Source organism: Bubalus kerabau, chromosome X, assembly GCF_029407905.1.
Source record: "Bubalus kerabau isolate K-KA32 ecotype Philippines breed swamp buffalo chromosome X, PCC_UOA_SB_1v2, whole genome shotgun sequence".
Classification (NCBI taxonomy): Eukaryota; Metazoa; Chordata; class Mammalia; order Artiodactyla; family Bovidae; genus Bubalus; species Bubalus kerabau.
The window spans coordinates 102,667,567-102,686,844 of NC_073647.1; the positions used below are offsets into that span (position 1 = coordinate 102,667,567).

The 19,278-nt window shown below is 41.4% G+C and overlaps 2 protein-coding genes and 1 non-coding gene across 8 annotated transcripts in view; 1 reads left to right on the forward strand and 2 right to left on the reverse strand.

The window, feature by feature from the left end:
* LOC129639648 (zinc finger protein 81) overlaps window positions 1-19,278 on the forward strand; it is a 151,684-nt gene that overhangs the window by 103,956 nt on the left and 28,450 nt on the right. For all 6 annotated transcript variants that reach the window (XM_055564793.1, XM_055564792.1, XM_055564791.1 and 3 more), the window contains one exon: window positions 4,162-4,257. In XM_055564793.1, coding sequence (XP_055420768.1) covers window positions 4,162-4,257 — 96 coding nt within the window. The remainder of the gene's footprint in view (window positions 1-4,161; window positions 4,258-19,278) is intronic.
* On the reverse strand, window positions 1,986-2,089 carry LOC129640536 (U6 spliceosomal RNA). The gene has a single exon (XR_008708892.1). It is a non-coding gene; the product is annotated as a U6 spliceosomal RNA (small nuclear RNA).
* Window positions 7,842-8,207, reverse strand: LOC129639652 (uncharacterized protein C1orf21-like). The gene has a single exon (XM_055564803.1). It carries the CDS (start codon window positions 8,205-8,207, stop codon window positions 7,842-7,844), a length of 366 nt encoding a protein of 121 aa, XP_055420778.1.

Consider the following 19,278-nt stretch of genomic DNA (forward strand, 5'->3'; position numbering starts at 1 on the left):
GAAATCCCATAACCAATTCAGAAAGCTCATACTTGAGATTCTGTTCCTCTAGAGCAGGGTCCCCAACCCCCGGGCCATGGACTGGTAGTGGTCCATGGCCTGCTGTTAGGAACTGGGCCACAGAGCAAGAGGTGAGAGACAGCAAACAAGTGAAGCTTTATCTGTATTTACAACCACTCCTCATTGCTGGCGTTACCACCTGAGCACCACCTCCTGTCAGATTAGGTTCTCATAAGAGCACAAATCCTAGTGTGCTTGAATCATCATGAAACTATCCCCCGACCCCGATCTGTGGAAAAATTGTCTTCCACGAAACCAGTCCCTGGTGCCAAAAGGGTTGGGGACCACTACTCTAGAGTCACTCTTGGTATCAAACTCTGTATTATGGTTCTCCAGAGAAATGGAACCAATAGGATATAAGTATATACATATAGAGAGTATACACACACTTGTGCATGCATGTGTGTACATAAAGACAAAGTAGGGGAGAGAGATTTATTTTAAGGAACCAGTTCACCCAGTTGTGGGGACTGGCAAGTCTGAAGGGCAGGCCAGCAGGCTTGAAATTTAGGTGAGTTGATGTTGAACTTTTGAATCTGAAATTCACAGGGCAAGCTAGGCAGATTTCTATGTCACGGTCCTGAGGCAGAATTCCTTTTTCCATTACCCATTCCTTGTTCCCTTTGCCCTCAGGCAGGCAACTCAGCTAGTTGTGATTTTGTTTTCCTAGTGAAAGTAGAAAGTGTTAGTCACTCAGTCATGTCTGACTCTATGTGACTGTGACCCCATGGGCTGTAGCCCACTGGGCTCCTCTGTCCATGGAATTCTCCAGGCAAGAATATTGGAGTGGGTAACCCTTCCTTTCTCCAGGGGATCTTCCCAACCCAGGGATCGAACCCAGGTCTCCTGCATTGCAGGCAGATTCTTTACCAGCTGAGCCACAAGGGAAGCCCAAGAATCCTGCAGTGGGTAGCCTATCCCTTTTCCTGGGGATCTTCCCCACCCAGGAATCGAACCACAGTCTCCTGCATTGAAGGCAGATTCTTTACCAATTGAGCTATCAGGGAAGCCCATAAATACAAAGAAACATTATGAAAATAAATGCTGCTCAGTCGTGTTCCACTCTTGGCCACCCCATGGACTATACAGTCCATGGAATTCTCCAGGCCAGAATACTGGAGTGGGTAGCCTTTCCTTTCTCCAGGGGATCTTTCCAACCCAGGGATCAAACCCAGGTCTCCTGCAGTGTAGGCAGATTCTTTACCAGCTGAGCCACCAGGGAAGCCCAGTGGTGTCACCCAAAACTTTATTCTTGAAGGGTCCAGGCCTGAATTATATCATTGTAGTTTTACATTGACTTCAATCACAGGGCATGCGTGTGTGTGTGCTCAGTCACTTCAGTTGTGTCCGACTCTTTGCAACCCCATGGATTGTAGTCCCCCAGGCTACTCTGTCCATAGAATTTTCAGGCAAGAATACTGGAGTGGGTAGCCATTTCCTCCTCTGGGGGATCTTCCTGACCCAAATATTGAACCCGTGTCTCCTGCATTGCAGACAGATTCTTTATCCCGAGGCACTGGGGAAGCAATCACAGGGCATGATAGTATGCCTTACGGGATCGCCTGTATTCTAGACATACTCTTCTTTTTAAAAAAATTTTTATTGGATTATAATTGATTTACAGTGTTAGTTCCAGGTGTACAGCAAGGTGAATCAGTTATACATATACATATATTCACTCTTTTTTTTAAGATTCTTTTCCCATATAGGCCATTACAGAGTAGTGAGTAGAGTTCTGTGTGCTATACAGTAAGTCTTTATTAGTTACCTATTTTATATGTAGTAGTGTGTATATGTCAATCCCAATCTCTCAATTTATCTCTCCTCCCCTCTTACCATCTGGTAACCATAAGTTTGTTTTCTATATCCATGACTCTACTTCTGTTTTGTAAATAAGTTCATTTGTATCCTTTTTAAGATTCCATAAAAATATGGAACACTTCATGAATTTGTGTGTCATCCTTGCTCAGGGGCCATGCTAATCTTCTCTGTATCATTCCAATTTTAATATATGTACTGCTGGGCTTCCCTGGTGGTTTAGATGATAAAAAATCTGCCTGTAATGTGGGAGACCCGGGTTCAATCCCTGGGTCAGAAAGATCCCCTGGAGAAGTGAAAGGCTACCCACTCCAGTATTCTTGCCTGAAGAATTCCATGGACGGAAGAGCCTGGCAGGCTCCAGCCTATGTGGTCTCAAAGAGTCAGACATGATTGAGCGGCTTTCACTTCACTGCTGAAACAAGCACTAAGACATACTCTTCTTTATTTCCATTGTGATATAGCAGGCCATAGTTTCCCCTTGATAGTCAAGATCAACCACCCCAGCCGGCACAGTAACTCCCTTCTTTGCCTGTTGATTCAGAGACGTGAAAAGACCAAGATTTCCAGGTGGCAGACTTATCTTCCAGTTCAATAGAATCAGTGTTGTATCTCTTGGTAGAAGCATTCCTCCCTTTGGAACTAAGGCATGTGGAACAGCAGAGCATAAGACTGCCAGTACAGGAAACAAAATTTTTGCTAATGGGCCACTAGGAGTGATAGTAAGTGGTACCATTCCTGGCCCAGGGCTGAGGGGGTGGGGCTACCATCCTGGTGGGCTTGGAGGACAGAGCATAGAACCAGTGAGGATTATTGTCAAGCTGTGGCTCAGCTGGTAAAGAATCCGCCTGCAATGCAGGAGACCTGGGTTCAACCCCTGAGTTGGGAAGATCCCTTGGAGAAGGAAAAGGCTACCCACTCCAGTATTCTGGCCTGGAGAATTCTATGGACTGTATTGTCCATGGGGTTGCAGAGTCAGACACTACTGAGTGACTTTCACTTTCACTTAAAATCTAATGGAATTTGCCCTGCTCGGTTTCAGACTTGCTTGAGACCTGCCATACCTTTCTAAATTCTAATTTCTCCCTTTTGGAATGGGAGTATCTATCCTATGCCTGTGACACCACTGTGTTTGGAATATTTTAGAAACAGGTAGTGCGTCTGCTTTCATAGATATGCATGGAGAGGAATTTTGTCCCAGAATGACTCATACTCAAGTCTTACCCATAAGATTTAGATGATTTAGATGCTGAGATCTGAGACCCTGGGTTGATGTTTAGATGAGATTTTAGACCTAAGAGTTGATGCTGGGATGACTAAGACTTTTGGGGATATTGGGATGGGGTTAATGTATGGGAAAGATGTGAATTGGAAGGGGGTCAGGGGACATGCTCTTATTGGTTGAATAGTGACCCCTCAAAAAAAGATATGTCAAAATCTTAACCCCCAGTACCTGAGAATGTGCCTTTATTTGAAAGTAGTATCTTTACAGAGGGGATCAAATTAAAATGAGGTCATTGGGGTGGACCCTAACTTGAGTGGTATCCTTATTTTTTTTTAAAAAAAAGGAGATTTGGGCACAGAAATAGGCACACATAGAGGAAAGACAGTAAGAAGACACACAGGGAGAAGATAGCCATGGGGCTGGATTAAAATACATTTACAAGCCAAGGAACACCAGAGATTTTGGCAGACAGAATAAGCTAGAAGGTGCAAGGAAGGCTTCTCCCCTATATCTGCTGGAGTGACCATGACACTGCTAACACCTTGATTTCAGAATTCTAGCCTCTAGAAATATCAGATAATACATTTCTGTTGTTTTAAGTCACCTAGTTTTTGGTACTTTCTCTCTCTCTCTTTTTTTTTTTTTTAAAGTTCTACCAGGTTATTGCTACCAACCCATCTCCCTCCACCCTCATGCCTGCATGCTCAGTCATGTAACCCCAAGGACTGCAGTCCACCAGGCTCTGTCCATGCACTTTTCCAGGCAAGAATATTGGAGTGGGTTGCCATTTCCTTCTTCAGGGAGTTTTTGGTACTTTCTTAAAGAAGCCCTAGGGAACTAACACAGAACCTCAGTGAGGTGGTTTCCATTCTCAGCTGCTAAGTGCTCTGGGGCATCTGAAATGTGTAATGGTGTCATCCTTGATTTGCCTGAGATTCTTCACTCCCTTTGCATGTTCATGCTTATTACTCTTTTTCCAATGAAATGCGGTTACTTTTCCAAAGAACACATGGAAAGCAATTAGCTGGACCCCATTTTCTGTCATTTCCTGTTAACAGGGTATGAAGTTCCCAAACCAGAGGTCATATTCAAGTTGGAACAAGGAGAGGAGCCTTGGGCACTGAAGGAAAAAACCCTACATCACAGCTGCTCAGGTGAGTGTGATCCTGGCAGAAGGAAGACAATGAAAATACTTGAGACCAATACCTTTAAAGTGCTGTGATTGCTGCCCTTCTTGAAGGTTCAAAACTTTAGAAACTCCTTGGCCTCTGAGGTACCAAACTGCTCTTCCCTGTATTTCCCTTACTGCTTCTTGGCTTAGCTTCCCTCCAGGAGAATTGCTACAGTACCTATACTCTAGATCATATGCCAGACTTCCTTACTATGGATCTGGCTTTCTTGGATGTTTTCTCCTTCCATTACATTTTTATGCTTTAGTACTGAAACCCCACTCCCAAGATCTTAGATCCTTATCGTATACATTCAGGTTTTAATGGGTTTACCTTCTTTGGAGATCAGTTGGTTGCCTCACTCCTGTTCTACCTGGTTCCCTTTCAGCTTCTTCTCCCTCTTGTTTTCATCTTCTCACTCTAAGATATCAACAAACTGTCATCTACAACCAGCCCTACCTCCTTTTCTCTTTGTAAATATTGCTTTCAGATTCCTCACTTCTCTTCACCTCTCCTAATCTCCATGCCTGCCTTCCATCTTCTCACTTTATGATCCCTGTCACCTAGCATTTTCTCTTTTAAAATCAAATTTATTAAGATATAATTTACATACCATCATAAGTATCCATTTTAAGTGTACAGTTTGGTGAGTTTTGACAAAGGTACACATTGGTATAAGCACCACCCTAGTCGTGATACATTCCATCACACAAAAATGTACCTTCGTGCCCCTTGTGGTTAATACTCTACATGACTTCGGCCCCAAGCAACCACTGAGTTACTTTTTGTCATTATAGACTAGATTTGCCTTTATTAGTGTTGCATATAAATGGAATCATTCTGTATGTACCTTTTTGGGTCTGGCTTTATTTGTTCAGCATAATGATTTTGCAATTCATTCATGTTATTGAGTATATCACTAGTTTGTTTCTTTTAAATAGTGGATACTATTCCATGGTATGACTATTAAATAGTGCCTTTTAAATAGTGAATACTGTTCCATTATAATTTTTTTTATCTCTATGCCTGTTAATGACAAGTGGTCATTATTCGGTTATTATGACTACAGTTGCAGTAAACATTCTGATTTGTCTTTGTGTGAGCATATGTCTACATTTTTCTTGGGTAAATGCCTGGGATTAGCGTTGCTCTGCAGATGGTGACTGCAGCCATGCAATTAAAAGACGCTTGCTCCTTGAAAGGAAAGTTATGACCAACCTAGATAGCATATTCAAAAGCAGAGACATTACTTTGCCAACAAAGGTCCGTCTAGTCAAGGCTATGGTTTTTCCTGTGGTCATGTATGGATGTGAGAGTTGGACTGTGAAGAAAGCTGAGCGCTGAAGAATTGATGCTTTTGAACTGTGGTGTTGGAGAAGACTCCTGAGAGTCCCTTGGACTGCAAGGAGATCCAACCAGTCCGTTCTAAAGGAGACCAGTCCTGGGTGTTCTTTGGAAGGAATGATGCTAAATCTGAAACTCCAGTACTTTGGCCACCTCATGCGAAGAGTTGACTCACTGGAAGCTGGGGATGCTGGGAGGGATTGGGGACAGGAGGAAAAGGGGACGACAGAGGATGAGATAGCTGGATGGAATCACCGACTCAGTGGACATAAGTTTGAGTGAACTCCGGGAGTTGGTGATGGACAGGGAGGCCTGGCGTGCTGCGATTCATGGGGTCACAAAGAGTCGGACACGACTGAGCGACTGAACTGAACTGAACTGAACCATTATCTTCATTACCTCCACCATAGTTTGGCCCCAGGTAAATAGCAGGCAGGGAACACAGCTGCACCCTTCAACAGAAATTGGATTAAAGATTTACTGAGCATGGCCTCACCCATCAGTGTTTGCTCACCTTTCTTACAATTTCATATAATTGCCAAACTGTCTTCCAAAATGGCTTTACATTCCCAACAGCAATACATGAGAAATTCTGTTGCCCCAAATCCTTGCCTATACTTGTTATCATCAGTCTCTTTAAACTTTGCTTTTAGAATGGATATGTAATGGTATGTTATGAATGTAAGCAGCATTTCTCTGATGAGTAATAATGTTAAATACCTTCATGTGCTTATTATCATTTGTACATTTTTTTGTGAAGTGTCTTTTGAAATATCTTTCCTATTTGGAGAGGGTGGTTGTTTGTCTTCTTATTGAGGTATAAGAGTTTTTTATATTTGCTCGATACAATTTCTAAGCCAGATATATGTACTGCTAATATTTTGTTGTAATGTGTATCTTACAGTTTTAGTCTTACTGGTGCCTATCAAAGGAAAAATATTTTAATTTTTATGGAGCCTAATTTATCATCTTTAAAAAAGTTTTAGTATTTTTTGTGATCTATTGAATAAATCTTTGCCTACTGCAAGGTTCTTGCTTCTTGGAAGAAAAGCTATGACGAACCTAGACAGCATATTAAAAAGCAGAGACATTATTTTGCCAACAAAGGTCCATATACTCAAAGCTATGGTTTTTCCAGTAGTTATGTATAGATTTGAGAGTTGGACCATAAAGAAGGCTGAGTGCCATGCTGCTTTAAAAAAAAAAAAAAAAACAGTAACATGTTTATTTTCATAGAAAAAAAAGTGGGCAAGAGGGATTCAAAAGATTGTGATCACACTTCGTCTGCATCTGAGCAAAACTGATGTTGCAAGCTTGATCTTTGATTAAGAGACCCAGGAAATGAAACCACCTGCTGCTCGCTCCTATGTCACTTCCAGGATTCATGTCACGACATGCTTTGAATTGATAGTAGCGTCTCTACTTCTTCGTAGCAGAGAAACTAGGCTTGCCATAGCAACCATCCCATCTCCAAAGCGCAACACTGCCAGTGAGAAACAAGGCTCTGGACTACTGGGGGAGGCAGGGAGGAGGGAGCGGGGAAGGAGGCTCTTGTCTTAGAAGCAGAACCAGTCTAGAACAGAAGTTGGATATCTGAGTTCACCACTACCTCATCTTTTAGAAAAAATAGGTTGGAAAGCATCTGTAAAACCAACAGTATCTTCAAGGTGAAATTGCAGAATTTTGCTGCAGACCTGGACACAGAGAAGTGAAAAGTTGCAATAAGTTTTAACTAGCAGCAACAAAGAAATTTCGATAACAGTTTTTGTTTGTTTTTAGCAATATTCCTCTGCAAGTTCATTAAGAAACACTGTAAGTTAATGGGGCATACCATATGGAATTATCTTCTTTTGCTATAGTGCTGTTCGCTGAAGAGAACCGACCTTTGCAAAGATTTCAACTAGGGTGTAACCTATTTACACAGTAGTAGCTCCCGGTTTCAGAGAAGGCAATGGCACCCCACTCCAGTACTTTTGCCTAGAAAATCCCATGGACAGAGGAGCCTGGTAGGCTGCAGTCCTAACTGAGCGACTTCACTTTCACTTTTCACTTTCATGCATTGGAGAAGGAAATGGCAACCCACTCCAGCGTTCTTGCCTGGAGAATCCCAGGGACGGAGAAACCAGGTGGGCTGCCGTCTATGGGGTCGCACAGAGTTGGACACGACTGAAGCGACTTAGCAGCAGCAGCAGCAGCATCTCCCGGTTTGAGTGGTAGGATTGGTGCTATGTGATACCTTCTTCTTCTGAACAGTAATCTCGACCCTTTTCAGTTTTTTCATCCAGCATTCTGAGGAATTCTTGTTGGCTTTCAGAAATGTGCATGTTTGCTCTGGGTTGATGAACTAATCCTGAAATCTCTTTATTAGTTTTAAGTCTTACATTTGAATTGGCACTTTTTCCCAAGTTTTCTTGGTTCCTGACTGCTATTTTCTGCTCCTCTTCTGCCCCATTTTTCATGTATTTGACCTCTTCCACCGGTTTGATCCTATACTCATCGCCAAACACATCTCTATTCTGGTTGTTCTTCCCTTTCTGGGCTTCCTCTTCATTTTGAACAGTGGCAACATGCTTGGTGGAGGCACAGCGCATAGTCTCATTCGGTCAGCTTCAGCTGGGCTGAACTGCAAATCATCTCTACAGACACGGGGACATTTTTTTTTCCCTTTAGACACAGGGAAAATCCACCTTCTTGCTGAGTCGGTCAAGATGGGTGCACCTTGGGCGCTAGCGGGGGTGCTGAAGGTGGCAAGCCTCCCGCCCCCCGCCCCGGTCCTCCTCTCGGGTTTTCTTCCTCCCTCCTTCTTGTCTTCCTTCCTCTTCTTCCCCACGGTGAGTCTGGGTCTCCCCCTCCTCCCCGAGGCCGGGGGTAAGAGCCCCGAAGCATCTGAAGCCCGGCCGGGGTGCGTGCGTGCTGGAGGCGGCGGCGCGAGGCTCCCAACTAAAGTGTGAAAGAAGCCGCGGCCAGAACGTCCTTACCCCGCCCCCGGGAGTGGGCAGGGAGCCAGCCGGGGCTGGCGGTGAGCGAGTGAGGGAGGGGGACGGAGGGAGGGGACCTCCTCGCCCCTCCATGATGCTTTTGAACTGTGATGTTGAAGAAGCCTCTTGAGAGTCCTTTGGACTGCAAGGAAATCAAACCAGTCAATCCTTAAGGAAATCAATCCTATATATTCATTGGAAGGACTGATGCTGAAGCTGAAGCTCCAATACTTTGGCCACCTGATGGGAAGAGCTGACTCATTAGAAAAGACCCTGATACTGGGAAAGATTGAAGGCAGGAGGAGAAGGGGATGACAGAGGACAAGATAATTGGATGGCATCACCCACTCAATGGATATGCATTTGAGCAAGCTCCAGGAGATGGTAAAGGACAGGGAAGCCTGGCGTGCTGCAGTCCCTGGAGTCACAGAGTCTAACATGACTGAGCAACTAAACAACAACATTGCAAGGTCACAAAGATATTCTCATATTTTCTTCTATACAATTTATCATTTTAGCTTTTTAAGTTTAGGTCTATGATCCATTTTTGTGTTTAATGTAAGGGTTGATGTTCATTTTTTTCAATACAATATTCAGTTGTTCCAGAACCATTTATTGAAGAGCTTTTTCCCCACTGAATTGCCTAGGAACAGTTATTAAAATCAATTGATTTCACATATGTGAACCTATTTCTGGACTTTCTGTTCTGTTTAATTGATCTATTCAACTGAACTCAACTCGTGCTTGTGCTCAGCCATGTCTGACTCTTTGTGACCCCATGGACTGTAGCCTGCCAGGCTCCTCTGCCCATGGAGTTTTCCAAGCAAGAATACTGGAGTAGGTTGCCATTTCCTCCTCTAGGAAATCTTTTTGACCCAGGGACTGAACTCACGTCTCTTGTGTCTCCTGCATTGGGAGACAGATTCTTTACTGCTGAGCCATTTCTATTTTAAAATGAAGGTTTTATTATTATTCAGGTATGGTGAGGCCAACATATCTGGAGACAACTGCCATTGAAAATAGTTTGTAACAGCTTCCAAGAGGAAAAGGCATATCACACTGTGCAGAGTCACACCCGGGAGCACTAAGGTCAATCAGGAGGTAGAAGTTGTAGGGGGAAAGCATGGGCAACAGCCTTTATTATGATTTTCATAGGAAAGAATGGGTGAGGTAGAATAAGCAGGCTGGAAAGGTTTAGAGTTAGTTTGAGTAATTTCAGTGGACTCTGGGGTGTAGTATAGAGACTATCCTTAGTTGCCTGGTACCCAGCCTGAGGTGATTAGGGCAGGGTTCTAGTGGCTCAACCTGTGAGATCTTGAAAAAGGAGATAGTTGGTGGATATGGGCTCTGGATTTGTTGGTTTGCATATGGTAGGTATACTTACAGGGAAGTCACTTGTTGTCTCTGGGAAATAACTAGGTCTGGGAGAGGCAGTCTCTCCAGGATCAGCTAGGCATCAGATGCTAGAGCATCTAGAATACAGAAAATAAGAAAATATAGTTAATACACTGTCCTTTTGGCAGACCCCTATTTTATTTGTTGTTGTTCAGTCACTCAGTTATATCCGACTCTTTGCTACCCCATGGACTACAGCACGTCAGGCTTCCTTGTCCTCCACCATACTTTATTACTATAGCTTTTATAATGAGTCTTGCAATCAGGTAGAGTCAGTTCTCCAGGGTGACTTTTTTTAAAAATTACTTTGACTCTTCTAGGTCATTTGCATTTCCATATAAATTTTATAATCAGTTTTTAATTTTTTGGAAAAAAACTTGCTGGGATTTGGTTTGGCATTAATTCTAAGATCAATTTTAAGAGAACTGACATCTTAATAATATTGAGCCTTCTAATCCGTGAATATAGCAACTTTCTACATATATTTAGATCTTTGATTTCTTTCAGCAATGTTTTATAATTTTCATATAAAAGTTTTATGTATCCTTAATTAAATTTATCCCTAGGCATTTGATGTTTTTGATACTATTATAAATAGCATTAAAAATTTTTTTCAGATTATTTATTGCTAGTATAAATTGCTAGTGATTTATTTTTGTACATTGACTTTATGTCCTGAGGCATTAATTTTTGTAATTAATAAATTAATTTACTTTTGGCTGTGTGGGGCCTTCGTTGCTACTCACAGGCTTCTTGTAGCTGTTGCTTCTTCTGTTGTGGCGCACAGGCTCTAGAGCGTTCCGGCTTCAGTAGTTTCAGTGTGTGGGCTCAGTAGTTATAAGTCGTGTGCTCTAGGGTGCAGGCCGAGTAATTGTGGCACACAGGCTTCGTTTCCCCATGGCTTGTGGGATCTTAGTTCCTTGTGGGATTGAACCTCCTGTGTCTCCTGCACTGGCAGTCATTTCTAAATCCACCTATTAATTTTCTTGTAGATTCCTTGGGGTTTTTCATGTAAGTAATCAACACTTTAAGGGCACTTTTACTTCTTCATTTCCAATCTCATGCTTTTATTTCTTTTCCTTTCCTTATTTCACAAAGACCTTTAGAAGGGGTGAGCATGGCCATGCTTGCCTTGTTCTGATATTTGAGGCAAAAAAAAAATGTACCATTAATGATGTTAGCTGTAAGTTTTTTGAAGCTGCCCTTTATCAGGCTATGTAAGTTCCTTTCTAATCCTAGAATTTTTAAGAGGTTTTTTTCTTATTATGGTTATTTGTTGGATTTTATCAAGTGCTTTCTCTTCATTTTATTAGAGTGATCATGTGAGTTATTTGCTTTTATTTTGTTAATATGTGTATTTATTTTTTATTTCAATAAATAAACAATTGAAATTTATTTCAATAAATAATTTTGAATTGACCTTACATTTTTGAGATAAATACTAGTTTGATTATGATTTATTATCCTTATTATTATATTGTTGGATTCTATTTACTGATATTTGAAAAAATATTTGCACTTTTCATGGGTGATATTGGTTTGTAGTTTTCTCTTTTTTGCAGTATCTTTGTCGGGTTTGAGTATTAGGGTTATGATGGCCACAAAAAAATGAGTTGTGAAGTGTTCCCCTCTCTATTATCTGAAATAGTTTGTGGAAGATTTTTACTTCTTTTTTTACTGTTCCATGAAATTCACCAGTGAAATGATCGGCCCTCAAATTTTCTTTATGGGAAAGTTTTAGTAACAGATTTACCAGTGAACTCATCTGGGTCTCAAGTTTTCTTTGTGGGACTATCTTTCATTTCAAATTCAGTTTCTTTACTACATATAAGGATATTCATATTTCTTCTTGCTTTGATAATTTTTATTTCAGGAAGTTTGTGCATTTTATCTAAGTTGTCAATATTTGACATTCAATTGTCTCATAATATTCCTGTATTATCATTTTACTAATTTAAAAAGTATTTATTTATTTGGCTACACTGGGTCTTAGTCACGGCATGTGGGATCCACAGCAGTGGCATGTGGGATCCAGTTCCCCAACCAGGGAACACTGCATTGGAAGTGCAGTGTCCCAGGCACTGGACTACCAGGGAAGTCCCTGTATTATCATTGTAATGTCTATTATATGTTCAGTAATGTGCCCTCTTTCTCTGAAATTGATAAAATTTAAATTCAACAGGATTATAAAAATAGAAATTTGTATTTACTTTAGCGTAGCCTCAAAATGTATAAATAAAATATTGACTACACTAAAAGGAAAAACGGAATACATATTCATAATTGGAGATTTTGACATTCCTATCTCAGTAACTGATTTTTGTCTGTTTACAGACAAAAGAATCTGTAAAGATTTGAACATGATATACCAGTATGACCTAATTGACATCATAGTTCTCTGCATCCCACAACTGTAGAATACACATCTTTTCAAGTGCATGTGGCCCACTGACCAAAATAGACAGTATTTTGGGACATAAAACTAATGGCAAAAAACTTCAAAGGGTTGGAATCATGCATTATATTTTCTCTAATTACTATTGAAATAAATCAAAACTCTGAACAGAGAGACAATTAGAACATACCCGAATGTTTTGAAAGTGAGCAGCACATATACAAATAGCCCATAAGTCAAAGAAAAATCCATAATAGAATTAGGAAATATTTTGAGCAGAATGATAATGAAAGTATGACACATCAGAACTTGTGGGATGAAGTACCACCCAGATAGAAATTTATTGCTTTAGATCAAGGGAAAATCCTGAGCTCATCTCTTCCCATTTGTTGTTCAGTCACTAAGTCGTGTCTGATTCTTTGTAACCCCATGGACTGCAGCACTCCAGACTTCCCTGTCCCCTTCTCCTCCTGTCTTCAATCTTTCCCAGCATCGGGTGGTCTTTTCAGTGAGTCAGCTCTTCACATCAGGTGGCCATAGTATTGGGGCTTCAGCTTTAGCATCAGTCCTTCAATGAATATTCAGGATTGATTTCCTTTAGGATTAACTGGTTTGCTGTCCTTGCAGTCCAAGGAATTCTCAAGAGCCTTCTCCAGCACCATCAATTCTTCAGCACTCAGCCTTCTTTATGGGCCAATTCTCATATCCATACATGACTACTGGAAAAACCATGCTTTGACTATGCAGACCTTGTCAGCAAAGTGATGTCTCTGCTTTTTAATATGCTGTCTGGGTTTGTCATAGCGTTTCTTCCAAGGAGTGCGTGTCTTTTAACTTCATGGCTGCAGTCACCGTCCTCAGTGATTTTGGAGCCCAAGAAAATAAAATCTGCCACTGTTTCCATTTTTCCCCATCTGTTTGCAATGCAGGAGACCCTGGTTCGATCCCTAGGTGTGGAAAATCCCCTGGAGAAGGGAATGGCTACCCACTCCAGTATCCTTGCCTGGAGAATTCTGTGGGCTACAGTACATGGGGTTGTAAAGAGTCAGACATGACTGAGTGACTTAACACTTTCTCTTCCTATGAACACACCTAAACTATAACTACATAGAGAACAACTATCTCTGAAAATGACATGAAGACTAGCAGAACAAATTTTCCACAACTAAGGACATAAAGAAAAGTCCACGTTGAGATATGTAGGAGGGACAGAAACACAGTCTATTCAGAACCCACACACTCAGTGTGACAGCCTGCAAGCAACAGAGATATCATAACTGCAGAGGTCCCCCTTGAAGAGCAAGGGGTTCGAATCCCATGTTGGGCCCCTCAGCCCAGGATACCTGCCCTAGGAAAATGAATCCCTACAACATTTGGCTTTGAAAACCAGTGGCACTTACATCTGGGAGAGCTGTATGACTGTCAGAAACTAAGATTTTACTCTTGAAGAGCTCACAAACAGTCTTTCTCTCTGTGAGTCCCAAAGGCAGCAGCTTGGAAGTGCCTGGGCTATATGAGAATGAGATTCACTGACTAATTTTAGAGCATGTGCCAGAGGGTCAGGGATCTGGTGAAACTTTCTCTAGGGACAGAAGTGCTGGTGGGCACCATTTTTTCACTCTCCTTCCACCTAGCTGGCCTGGTGCTGGCAGGTACCATTTCTGTCACTCTCCACCAGCCTCACTAATACCATACATCCAGTATTCCTCTGAAGACCCATCACACTGCACCCAGTGAGCTGCCTCGGATGGCCCTAGTGCCCCCTGAAAAATGGCTCCTGCTCCAGGGGGCCAAATCCATCCACCAGCATGCTCACGGGAGAAGGCAATGGCACCCCACTCCAGTACTCTTGCCTGGAAAATCCCATGGATGGAGGAGTCTGGTAGGCTGCAGTCCATGGGGTCGCGAAGAGTCGGACACGACTGAGCGACTTCACTTTCACTTTTCACTTTCATGCATTGGAGAAGGAAATGGCAACCCACTCCAGTGTTCTTGCCTGGAGAATCCCAGGGATGGGGGAGCCTGGTGGGCTGCCGTCTATGGGGTCTCACAGAGTCGGACACGACTGAAGTGACTTAGCATAGCATAGCATGCTCACAGCAGTTATGGCCCAACCACCACAGGTGGGTACATGCAGCCCACACAGGGGATACCCCTGGAACACCTGTTTCTGGTGACCAGGCATAATTGCACCACTAAATATTAAGAAAATATTACAACCAACTTTATGCTAACAAATTTGATAACTGAGGTGAAATGGACACAGTCCTAGAAAAACACAAATTACAAGAAATGTCAAAAACAGAAAGAAGTTTTAGCAATCTTTTTGTCCATTAAAGAACTTTAACCTCTAATTTAAAACCTCTCCTTATTGGTGAATTCTTCCTGTCATTTAAAGAATCCCAGTATTGTACAAGTTACTTTTTATTAAGAGTACTTTTAAAAAATTTGGGGGCTGTGCTGGGTCTTCATTGTGGCACGTGGGCTTTCTCTAGTTGTGGTGTGTTGTCTTTATATAAGTTGCCCTGTGGTTTGTGGAATTGGAATCTTGAATGTGGAATTGGAATCTTAGTTCCCTATTCAGGGATCAAACCCATGCCCCCTGCATTGAAAGGTGGATTCTTAACCACTGGACCACCAGGGAAGTTCTTTTGGATAACAACAAAAACAAAAAAATAACATTGTCTACTTCATTTCATAGTAAGTTGAACTATATTAGAGTAAAAAAAATATCCTTCTCCAAAAGATACCATTAAGAAAGTGAACAGGCAAGCCACAAACTGGGAGAAAATATTTACAGTACCCAGATTTGAGAAATGACTTACATTCAGAATATATAAAGAACTTGTAGAAATAAAAAAGAAAAAGGCAGACTACCCAGTAGAAAAAGAAATGGGTAAAAGACTTGACCAGGTACTTTTAGAAGGAGGTATCCACACAATAGTTGTGTATATGAAAAGTTGAACATCATTATTCATCAGGGAAATGTAAGTTAAAACCACAGTCAGACAACCCTACACACATAAATAAAACAGAACAATGACTAAAATGTAAAAGACTGACAATATCAAGTGTTATCGAGATTTTGGAGCAACTGGAATTTATATGCATTGATGGTAGTAACGTAAATTCTTTCATTCAATTTGGGAAACTGGCAGTATGTACTAATGCTAAATGTATAGCTATTCTGTATCTCAGGAATGTCACTCCTAGGCATTTATTTAAGAGAAGTGGTATGGACCTAACAGAAGCAGAAGATATTAAAAAGAGGTGGCAACAATACACAGAAGAACTATATGAAAAAGTTCTTCATGACCCAGATAACCATGATGATGTGATCACTCACCTAGAGCCAGACATCCTGGAATGTGAATTCAAGTGGGCCTTAGGAAGCATCACTACGAACAAAGCTACTGGAGGCAATGGAATTCCAGTTGAACTATTTCAGATCCTAAAAGATGATGCTGTGAAAGTGCTGCACTCAATGTGTCAACAAATTTGGAAAACTCAGCAGTGGCCACAGGACTGGAAAAGGTCAGCTTCATTCCAATCCAATCCAAAGGTCAGCTTCATTCCATTCCATTCATTGCCAAGAAAGGCAATGCCAAAGAATGTTCAAACTACTGCACAATTGCACTCATCTCACACACTAGCAAAGTAATGCTCAAAATCCTTCAAGCTAGGCTTCAGCAGTATGTAAACCATGAACTTCCAGATGTTCAACCTGGATTTAGAAAAGATAGAGGAACTAGAGATCAAATTGCCAACATCCACTGGGTCATTGAAAAAGCAAGAGAGTTCCAGAAAAAACATCTACTTCTGCTTTATTGACTATCCCAAAGCCTTTGACTGCGTGGATCACAACAACTGTGGAAAATTCTTAAAGAGATAGGAATACCAAACCACCTTACCTGCCTCCTGAGAAATCTGTATGCAGGTCAGGAAGCACCAGTTAGAACTGGACATGGAACAACAGACTGGTTCCAAATCAGGAAAGAAGTACATCAAGGTTGTATATTGTCACCCTGCTTATTTAACTTATATGTACAGTACATCATGTGAAATGCCGGGCTGGATGAAGCACAAGCTGGAATCAAGCTTGCCGGGAGAAATATCAATAACCTCAGACATGCAGACAACACCACCCTTATGACAGAAAGTGAAGAACTAAAGAGCGTCTTGATGAAAGTGAAAGAGGAGAGTGAAAAAGTTGGATTAAAACTCAACATTCAAAAAACTAAGATCATGGCATCCAGTCCCATCACTTCATGGCAAATAGATGGGGAAACAATGGAAACAGTGAGAGACTTTATTTTGGGGGGCTCCAAAATCACTGCAGATGGTGACTGCAGCCATAAAATTAAAAGACATTTGCTCCTTGGAAGAAAAGCTGTGACCAACCTAGACAGCATATTAAAAAGCAGAGACATTGCTTTGCCAACAAAGCTCCATCTAGTCAATGCTATGGTTTTTCCAGTAGTCATGTAAGGATGTGAGTGTTGGACTATAAAGAAAGCTGGACACCAAAGAATTGATCTTTTTGAACTGTGGTGTTGGAGAAGACTCTTGAAAGTTGCTTGTATTGGAAGGAGATCAAACCAGTAAATCCTAAAGTTAATCAGTCCTGAATATTCATTGGAAGGACTGATGCTGAAACTCCAATACTTTGGCCACCTGATGTGAAGAACTGACTCATTGGAAAAGACCCTGATGCTAGGAAAGATTGAAAGTGGGAAGAGAAGGGGACAGCAGAGGATGAGATGGTTTGATGGCATCACTGACTCGATGGACATGAGTTTAAGTAAGCTCCAGAAGTTGGTGATGGACAGGGAGGCCTGATGTGCTGCAGTCCATGGGATTGCAAAGAGTCGGACACGACTTAGCGACTGAACTGAATTGAGCACATACATCCACTAAAATAAATGTACAGGAATTTTCACATTAGCTTTATCATAATTATCAAAAATATGATGCTCTTAAAGTGCTGCACTCAATATGTCAGCAAACTTGGGAAAGTCAGCATTGGCCACAGGACTAGAAAAGGTGTTTTCATTCCAATCCCAAAAAAGGACAATGCCAAAGAATGTTCAAACCACTGTACAGTTGCACTCATTTCACATGCTAGCAAGGTTATGCTCAAAATCCTTCAAGCTAGGCTTCAACAGTACATGAATCAAGGACTTCCAGATGTACAAGCTGGGTTTCAGAGAAGCAGAGGAACCAGAGATCAAATTGCCAACATTCATTGGATCATAGAGAAAGCAAGGGAATTCCAGAAAAACATCTGCTTCATTGACTACACTAAAGCCATTGACTATGTGGATCACAACAAACTGTGGAAAATTCTTAAAGAGATGGGAATACCAGACCACCTTAACTTGTCTCATGAGAAACCTGTGTGTAGGTCAAGAAGCAAGGGTTAGAACCAGACATGGGACAATGGACTGGTTCAAAATTAGGAAAGGAGTAGAACAAGGCTGTATATTGTCACCCTGTTTATTTAACTTATATGCAGAGTACATTATGCAAAATGCCAGGCTGGATGAATCACAATTTGGAATCAAGATTGCTGGGAGAAATATCAACAATCTCAGATATGCAGATGATACCACTCTAATGGAAGATGGTGAAGAGGAACTAAAGAGCCTCTTGATGAACATAAAAGAGGAGAGTGAAAAAGCTGACTTGAAACTCAGCATTTAAAAAAAACTAAGACCATGGCATCTGGTCCCACCACATCATGGCAAATAGAAGGGGAAAAATTAGAAACAGTGACAGATTTTATTTTCTTGATCTCCACAATCACTGTGGATGGTGACTGCAGCCACAAAATTAAAGGACACTTGCTCCTTAGAATAAAACCTATGACAAACCTAGGCAGAGTATTAAAACAGAGAGACATTATTTTGCTGACAAAGGTCCATATAGTCAAAGCTAGGGTTTTTCCAGCAGTCATGTACAGATGTGAGAGTTGGACCATAAAGAAGGCTGAGCATTGAAGAGTTGATGCTTTCGAATTATGCTGGAGAAGACTCTTGAGAGTCCCCTGGACTGCAAGGAGATCAACCAGTCAATCCTAAAGGAAATGAGTCCTGAATATTCATTGGAAGGAGTGTTGCTGAAGCTGAAGCTCCAATACTTTGGCCACCTGATGCAAAGAGCCAACTCATTGGAAAAGACCCTGATGCTGGAAAAGATTGAAGGCAAGAGGAGAAGTGGGCAGCAGAGGATGAGATGGTTAGACAGCATCTCTGCCTCAACGGACATGAATTTGAGCAAATCTGGAAGATAATGGAACACAGAGGAGCCTGATGTGCTATGTATGGTCCATGGAGTTAGAAAGAGTCGGGCACAACCTAACGACGGAACAACAACAGCAAAACAATTTAATTAAGCACACAAACATTTTTAAATGGCACAAAAGAAGATACAAGCAGGAGTGGAGGAAGAGGATATTAACCTGTCCTTTTATTTGAGAATAAACTGGACTTTTGTGAGCCATTTTTTGAGTGGCAATGAGAATGCTAGCTTGCATGCACAGCTCTTTCTAAACAGATGACTGTCCATTTCTGTATGGTTCACTGAATCTGTGGGCTCAGTAAAGGGCTCAGGAAGCTTTTTACTGCAGAAGCAAATTTTTATGATGAATGTTGGTACTGGTGATCTGTTGTCCAATATAGAAATGGTTTAGAAGTTATGTTTTACTTACAACTTAGACATTTTATATACATTTAAGTGTTTAATAAAGTGAAAAGTAAAACCACCTCTAAAATTTAGCCTAGGAATCCAGGGGTTAGTAACTTCCAAATAAATTAAAGCCAAATATATGAGAATACAATGCAACTTAAGAATAAGAGGATGAGATTTTTGGACTGGACATGTATTCAGAGTACA